An 8,789-nucleotide genomic window follows, 5' to 3' on the forward strand; every position below is an offset into this window, starting at 1 on the left:
TTTTCCCAAATAGTATAATTTGGTTGACAAAATAAAAAGACGAGAATGCGCTAAGCATCGAATCGAGGGGGTACCATAAGATCAACTCGGCCAATTAATTCTAGGTAACAGTCAATTCAACATGACTATAGCCATTGATAGCTGACAATTGGTCCAAATAACCTTTAAACCAAGTTAACTCCATCATTTAAATCTAGCTAGTTGGGTTACAGTTTGACATAGTAATAAGCTAGCGAGGCTTCTAGTTGTACTCTTCTTCACTCTTCTTCATGCCGGTCCACCACCTATACCTTGCGTCCAGCTTCAGCTTCTTCTGCACATAGGGATCCCACCGCCGCCACTCGTCCTCCTTGATGCCCTCATCCATGGCGGCGAGGTGCTTCGCCAAGACGTCCTTGCCCTCCATGCACTTGCGCAGCGCGGCTGTCGCCTTTGCGCACGAGACGACCTCTCCGGGCGTCCTGTCGGCCATGGATCTCTGCCGTTCCCATTCGCTGTCGCACTGGTCCGTCGCCATCTGGAACTCCTTGATGCTACCGCCTTTTGCCATGTCGTGGATGACGAGCGTCATTTCCGGAAGTGATCAAACAGGCCAAATCACCTGATCAGTGCCTTTTGTAAAAAAATTACTAGAAACATAGTGACATTTACAAATAATTAGGACCAGGTAATTTTTTGCAAATCTAACACCAAATGTGGTAATTTTTTGGCGGCACGACCACTCGCGCCACAGGGACAAGCACGAGGTCGTTGCGCCGGCGCACGGTGACGCCCATCTCCTCCGCCATGTCCAGCTCCCCGGCCACCGCTCCGGCCGGCAGCTCCCAGTCGAAGTGGTACAATAGCCTGGCGAGTGCGAGCTCTACGTTTGCCAACCCGAACGCCATCCCGGGGCACATCCACCGGCCGGCCCCAAACGGCGTGTACTCCATGTCCATGCCTTTGAAGTTGGCGGCATCGCCGCGCTCGAACCTCTCCGGCACGAACTCCTCCGCAGCCTCCGAGTGGGCCGGGTCGTCCCTGCTGATGGCCCATGCGTTAACGAGCACCATTGTCCCCTTGGGCACGTCAAAGCCTAGGACACGCTCTTGCGCTCCTGTGGCAGCAGCAGCGGCGCCAGCGGGTGCAGCCGGAGCACCTCCTTGACCACCAGGCGCAGGTAGTTTAGATCGACGAGCAAGGACTCGATCACCATGGGCTGTCCGACGAGCGCGAGTCGGACCTCGTCCTGCGCCTTCGCATTGTTCTCGGGTTCCTAACAAGCTCAGACATGGCCTACTGCAGCACCGTCGCCGCTGTCTCACTACCTCCGGCGAACATGTCCTGCATGACAAATTGACAAACACACCAACAATTTTTCTCATGGTCTCTGTGACTCTCTGATGGATGGACATGATTTTCTGATGGATCCAGTGAGGTTTGGTGCTTATGCCGACAACCGACTTGATGTTGTCGGTAGACAAGGGGAACAGCAGGTCGCCTTCCCACTGGATTCTCAGGAGCACGTCCAGGAGGTCTTCCTCCTCGTCGTTAGCCCGGCGGATGTCCTGGTGCTCCCGGACAATGGCGTCCATGAACGCGGCCAATTCCTGCCGGTGCTGCCTCATCCGGCCTGGCGTCTGGCTGAGAAGCATGGCCATACGCGACGACGGGTAGAGGTCCGGCAAGCTCATCCCGACGAACAGCTTGGTCTCACGCTGCAACAACGCCAGGAACACGCCCCGATCCTTGAACTTGCTCCCGATGACAGCGCACACTGATGAGTCAGCGGCGTACGCGGACAGCAGCTCGCTGAGGTTCGCGGTTCCCAGTGATGCAGACAGCGCCACCGCACGGAGTAGCTGGTCGGCCTCCTCCTCGCGCACGGGGCGGAAGGAGTGCACCCGCCAGGCACTGAGAAGCTCGACGGTGCAGATCTTTTAGAGCTGGCGCCACTCATCGCCGTACTATATATAGGTACAATGAGTGGTCACATCCTTAACTATACATGGAAGGAGGAGGGTTTGTTGTACAAATAATAGACATGCAATATACATCTGAACACCACAGGAAGGCCACCACTCAAGCACACATCTCATTTGCCGTCCCACAATAACCCTCTAGCATCTCCTCACGAGGCCGCTCCTGAACAGGACCTATCCACCGTCGTTGGCGCCGTGCGGGCTTTGCCAAGCGCCCTGCCTTGGCGGCAGTGAGAGGGGAATAAAAATGGCTGGTGGGTAGGAATTTTGTTCCCTCACCACGACCCTCGTACGAAGCTTTTTCTCTTGTACTGTCGTTTATGATTACGTTCATTGTTATGCAATTTTGTTTCTGTTTTTATAGTGCTGCTATTTTTTCAAATTACAGTACAACTAAAATTCAAAAATAAAATTACAGTACAACTAGCTGTACAACATTTTTAGGCTGCTTACGTACACCATTTCTCTAATGTACGTCACAACAAGCCAAGGCACGGACATATAGGCATGGCGGTGTCCGTTTCCATAAATTTGAGCAAACTCCTTGAATCAGCACAACACCAACGTGATATCGCTCAAGCTGAATCTTTTTTTTTTTTTGAAACGAAGGTTCGAGTCACACCCGACTTTCTTTGTTTTTTGTTTACCCGCAAAAAAAAAAAGCTATCAACCGGCCTGGATTACATTGCAACATACAAACAAACAAAGAGAAAAAAGCAAAGCAGCAAAAGATAGAGTGCAAACAAAAGAAGAGAAGAAACACATCATGAATGAAGCGCCGAATTTGAGAGGGAAGGCGAAGATACAGGAGGGATACCAACTGCATGCAGAAGAATACTTCATTGCCCGCTTCCAGAAACCAGATTAACCGAAAAAGATTAACCGAAGCTTTTATCAACTAATTTAGCGGCACGGGCACTCGCACCACGGGGACAAGCACGAGGTCGTTGCGGCGGCGCACGGTGACGCCCATCTCCTCCGCCATGTCCAGCTCCCCGGCCTCCGCTCCGCCCGGCAGCTCCCAGTCGAAGTGGTACAGCAGCCCGGCGAGAGCGAGCTCCACGTTTGCCAGCCCGAAGGACATCCCGGGGCACATCCGCCGGCCCGCCCCGAACGGCGTGTACTCCATGTCAGCCCCCTTGAAGTCCGCGGCGTCACCGCGCTCGAACCTCTCTGGCATAAACTCCTCGGCGGCGTCCCAGTGCGTGGGGTCCCTGCAAATGGCCCACGCATTGACGAGCACCATGGTGCCCTTGGGCACGTCGTAGCCAAGGACTTGGCAACCGTCGCTCCGGCACTCCCGCGGCAGCAGCAGCGGCGCCGGCGGGTGCAGGCGGAGCACCTCCTTGACCACTAGGCGCATGTACTTGAGGTCGGCGAGGGAGGACTCAGTCACTGTGGTCTGGCCGGCGAGCGCGAGCCGGGCCTCGTCCTGCACCTTCCGCATCACTCTAGGGCTCCTCACCAGCTCGGACATGGCCCACTGCAGCGTCGTCGCCGCTGTCTCGCTGCCACCGGCGAATATGTCCTGTACGACCGACTTGATCATTTCGGTTGACAAGGGGAACTGCAGGTCGCCTTTCCGCTGGATCCTCAGGAGCACGTCAAGCAGGTCCTCGTCGTCGTCGTCATCGGCCCCGCGGTTCTCCTGGTGCTCCCGGATGACGGTGTCCATGAACGCGTCTAGTTCCTCGCGGTGCTGCCTCACCCGGGGCGGCGTCCGGCTGAGGAGCATAGCGAGGCGTGATGACGGGTAGAGGTCCGGCAAGCTCATCCCGGCGAACAGCTTGCTACCGGTTGACACCAACTCCAGGAAGCCGTCGCGGTCCTTGAATCTGCTCCCAATGATGGTGCGCACGGACGAGTCGGCGGCGTAAGCCGCCAGCAACCCGCTGAGGTTAACCGTGGCCCGCGACGCCGCCACCGCCCGGAGCAGCCGGGCGGCCTCCTCCTGGCGCGTGGGGCGGAAGGAGAGCACGCGTCGGGCGCTGAGGAGCTCGACGGTGCAGATCTTGCGGAGCTGGCGCCACTGGGCGCCGTAGGGCGCGAAGAAGATGCCCTCGGCGCCCGGCTGGATGGAGAGGCGGGCCATGCGGATGAGGTAGCGGGAGGCGAAGTCGACGTCGTGGGAGACCATGAGCTCGCGCGCGGCGTCGGCGGAGGAGGCGACGACGACGGGCAGGCCGCCGAGGCGGAGAAGCAGGAGCGGGCCGTGGCGCTGCGCAAGGTCGCGCAGGGCGCGGTGCGGCAGGTCCCGCGCCAGGTGGAGGAGGTGGCCGAGCAGCGGGAGCGGCCACGGTGACGGGGGCAGGCGCAGTGCGGGCGCACGGAGCCGGCGCTGGCGCCGGCGGTGGAGCCAGAGGAGTAGGACGACGGCCAGGAGAAGGAGGAGCGGCAGCGACGCCATGGCCAAAGGAGGAGGATGGGACTGGAAAGGACGCTGCAGCTTCTGGTCGATGGAGGAGAGCCGTGGTTTTGTAGCTTGCATTGCATGGTGTTGAGCTCGCAGTCTCACACGGAAACGCCTACCTACCTTGAGTCATCCCACGTGATGCTCAAGGAATAGGGCGTGCCTCCTACCGTGACCTTTGCGAACCAACCAACGAACAATCGAATTCTTCTTCTTCTTGTACGTGCATGTGCACGGCCGGGGTGGCCTCTCTTTCTTCTTCTTTTCTTTCCTTTTTTGCAATTCATGTTTCTTCTTCTTCTTCTTCTTCTTCTTCTACCGGCCGCACGTGCTCAGTTCCGGTCCTCTACATGCAACGCCTAGCTGCCGGCTCGTCTCCTCCATCCTCTCCGGCCCGCCGGTCAGCACAGCGCCACCGTACGTTGTTGACTCCGGCCATCCTCGTGCGAGCGAGTACGTACTGCTTGGACCGCTCCTCGACTCAATTCCTCGCGTCTCCTCTCCACTTGGATTTCACCAAGTTTAATTTAAAGATTTTTTTGTTTGTTATTTTTCCAAGTAAAATTGAAACACATTGTTACGATTTTTGGAAACTTTTTTGTTTGTTGGTTTGTATAAGATTTCCATTAACCACATATGTCTTACTCTATATAATATAATATAATATGCTTGAGAAGAGAATAGCCAAATACCATCAACCTAAGACAAATATGTACAGCCGTGCTATTTGCAGACGGCAGACCTTGTGCTAATTGGCGCACCGCAGGAAAAATGTATACTAAAAATACACAATATGTATGAAAATAGTTGATCATGTATTAAAAATATATTAATCAACAGCTAAAAATGTTAATTAATCATTTTAAAAAATAGCTAATAGTTCAAAAAATGTGGACCATATATTAAAAAAAACCTATTCTGTATTTTAAAAAAATTAAACTTATATATAAAGATGTTCCTAATGTATATGAAAAATATACATTATGCGTGAACAAATGTTTATTTCCGTTAAAAAAATATTCACCATGTATTTAAAAAATGTTGAACATGTATTCAAAATAGTTTTCAAAACTTGTATTTGAAGAATGCACTTTGTGTGTTTAAGAAAAATGAAGAAACAAATGAAACAAAGAAAACCAAAGAAAGGAAGAAAAAGAAAACAGTGAAAATCGAGAAGGAAACAAAAATACAAAGAAAACCCAAAAATGAAAGAAAAGCTTTAGATGGGACCCAATCCAGGTAGTGGCTTGGATGGGACACCCGGCTTTAGATGTTAGGCTTTGGTGCGATGTCTGTTTGGTATTAGGCCCGGACATTCGGCACGCTTTCATCAAGGAGATAGGAGTACATTTGGTCCTAGTAACCTTTAAACCAAGTTAACTCCATCATTGCTGGGTGACAGTTTGACATAATAATAAGGTAGCGAGGCTTCTAGTTCTAGTAGTATTCTTCTTCACAGTTCTTCATGCCGCACCATCTATACCTCGCGGCCCGCTTGGCCTGCATATAGGGATTCCACCCCTGCCACTCGTCCTCCTTGATGCCGTCATCCATGGCGACGAGGTGCTTGGCCAAGACGTCCTTGCCCTCCATGCACTTGCGCAGCGCGGCCGTCGCCTTGGCGCACGAGACGACCTCTCCGGGCGTCTTGTCAGCCATGGATCTCCGCCGTTCCCGTCCACGGCACTGCTCCCTCGCCGTCCCATACTCCTCCAGGCAACCGCCGATTCTCATGTCGTTGAGGAAGCGCACAATTTCGGGGACTTTGGCGAACGCGTTCCTGGCCGTCTTCCACCAACCCCCATCCATGGACATATCGTTAGGGCTATGGTTTCGCTCGTTCATGGTGCAGGCTTTGGTAGCTTGATTCCATCGTCGGTGTTGGGTAGAGATTAATATATGTGGTGGATTGGATAGGATGCCTTGCCGTGTCCGAATTAGGAAGAGTTTGGAGGATAGATCGGCTTCAGTTTCCGTCTCAAACTCTTCTTCCCGTACTTGTCCGCTTGCTTCTCCTAATTACTCACTGCAAACTACTCTGTTTGAGGCGGAGTAGTTTGAGCTGGATTATAAAATTCCAATGTACCATATGGATCTACGTACGCGGCTGCATGCAGGCATGCAAAGTATAATCGTGCGCGTGACGAGAGAAGGAAAGGAGCTTATATGTCTGCACCGCTTATATGAAAGGAGCTATTAGCAAGAGAAGGAGCATTGGCTCGGGAACATCTAGGGTTCAGTGGTTGACGGAGGATAGCCGCAACACCGCCTTTTTTCATGCCGGGGGGAAGGAGCGTGCAGACATATACGAGTGGCATTGGGACACGGCGCCGCTTGTACCAGCTTAGCACTAGCGTCATACTAGCGGCGTTGGCATGCGACGCCACTAAACAATGTTTTTCAAACACGGCTAGTAAGCATTTCTGCACTACTGTTAGTCGACTTCATAATGATAATATGTTGGACGCCTTATAAATAGCAATTCTTAAGAAACACAAGAGTGCACAGACACACGCATAGACAAAAATGAAACACCAGTAGTTCCTATGTACCGTTTCTGTCATGCGCTTAGGTATGGGACACCTGCCTAACAGGCGCCGACAAGAAGTTTCTTGCTTAGTTCCTTTTGTTTGGGATGATCCTGATGAGATACCGCATCAGTTGCTCACAGGAGGAAACCACCACAATGAGAATCCTCTTCTAATCTAGCAAGTACTATTCCTACATGACTGACGAACATTGTATCTGTAGTACATCTCTTTTTGCACTGTTGGTTATGCTGTATTACTTTTGTATTATTTTTTTCATATTTTACCAATGGATGTTTATGTTAGGAACTGAGATTTGCTAGCTTTCATATTCTGCTTTAGGTTTTGAATACTGAAAGTGCATGCCCAATTTTTAATAAAGACTGGAATTGGTATTTCCTCCCCCCGTGTACAAAAAAAGATGCTCTGTTTCCCATGCAATCAAATTTATCTCAAGGGTGATTGATGTTGATTTTCTTATCACAACATTTTATTGTGATGACATAACTTTAATTAGTAGGTTTTGCAAAGGTTACCAGGTAGTATCAGTTATCTACCATTTAAATCTCCAACTGTATGAATCTCTACATAAGCCTCTGTGTTCTCCATCGTCGAGCGGACGTCTCCATGGTATGTGTTAACGGCCGGTGTGGCAATGCCGCCGGTCTTCCGGATGGCGACGGAGGTGGAAGGGTAGCTGGGCGGCTGTACAAGCTACAACGGCAGACTGACATTTGGCCATCAGGGAGAACCCGATTGTAGAGGAGTAGTGCCGCCAAAAAGATGAAGATTGCGCGAGGCACAAGCTGTGGGCGTCGGCAGCAGGCAGACTGCCCCTTATGCTGAATTTAATTGCAGTTGAAAGTTAACAATCAGGAATGCCATTATTATTTGATGAATTTAACTACAGTTGCAGCTCTTTTATTACCTCAACAATTAGTTTTTAAAGGTCCTTCAAATTACTGTAGCTGAAACTTACTCTGAAGATTAACCAACTATGTTCCCCTTGATCCTGTAGAAGATATTTTATTCATTTGAAATTACGTGCAGTGTTTATGCAAGCAAATACTATGTGGTATTAAAAAGAAAATGAAGAAACTTATTACTTCCATTGTGTAAATCATATTTCTGCAATTAGCATATTAGGTTAAGAAAATGTAACCTACTTATTCCACCATTCTCTTTATTTGGATACATATGGCTCTTTTTTCATAAATCCCCGGTTGATCCGATGATATGGAAGTCCCCTTCAAGGCCACTGATTGCATGAGGAGAGGTTGTCAATTGGACAGATTTGTTCTTCATTTCATTAGTTAGTGTTGACGTACTTCTCTATTTTTATCTCTTTTTTCCATTAGACTTTTTGAAGGATGATAATAATCTTTAAACATTGTAGAAAGGTCATGCTTCTCTTTGTATTCATACACCAATTTGAAGCTTATAGCTTGATTTAGATCTGAATGACTTTGGATATAGTGTTTATAGAGTGGTTTAATGAATTGATCAATATCGTTGATCCATAATGTTACCCATAGAATTTCAGAGCATAACCAAATATTGTTGTACCAGAATTTAGTGCAATGTTATTTCTCTAGAAATCCAACCAATGGAACAACTGTAATATTTTACGTGTGTTTTAGAACACAATTTGTGGAGTATAACTACATCAATGGCAAAGTATTTATATGGTAGAAATAAATGATACCAAATTGCTAAGAATGCATCATGCAAGACCATTTTGGGCCTACTCTACTCAAGAGTGGTAACTACAAGTATTTTTAAAGGCATGGGCAATTGAAATTTGCACACTATTTCCTCATTTGAAAATGCTTATAAGGTGCTGGAACAAACAACCACACTATCGTATAGCATACTGCATAAAGGTGTGGC

At 49.7% G+C, this 8,789-nt stretch overlaps 1 protein-coding gene and 1 pseudogene across 1 annotated transcript; both read right to left on the minus strand.

Annotated features, from left to right (window-relative positions):
• Window positions 1-683: 683 nt before the first annotated feature.
• LOC119339532 lies at window positions 684-2,423 on the minus strand (annotated as a pseudogene).
• A 306-nt stretch (window positions 2,424-2,729) lies between these two features.
• On the minus strand, window positions 2,730-4,368 carry LOC119341349 (zealexin A1 synthase-like). Its single transcript, XM_037613230.1, has one exon. The coding sequence runs from the start codon at window positions 4,366-4,368 to the stop codon at window positions 2,860-2,862; it is 1,509 nt and encodes a 502-aa protein (XP_037469127.1). The 3' UTR covers window positions 2,730-2,859.
• Window positions 4,369-8,789: the final 4,421 nt, after the last annotated feature.

This window comes from Triticum dicoccoides, chromosome 7B (genome assembly GCF_002162155.2).
Source record: "Triticum dicoccoides isolate Atlit2015 ecotype Zavitan chromosome 7B, WEW_v2.0, whole genome shotgun sequence".
In the NCBI taxonomy this organism is placed as follows: domain Eukaryota; kingdom Viridiplantae; phylum Streptophyta; class Magnoliopsida; order Poales; family Poaceae; genus Triticum; species Triticum dicoccoides.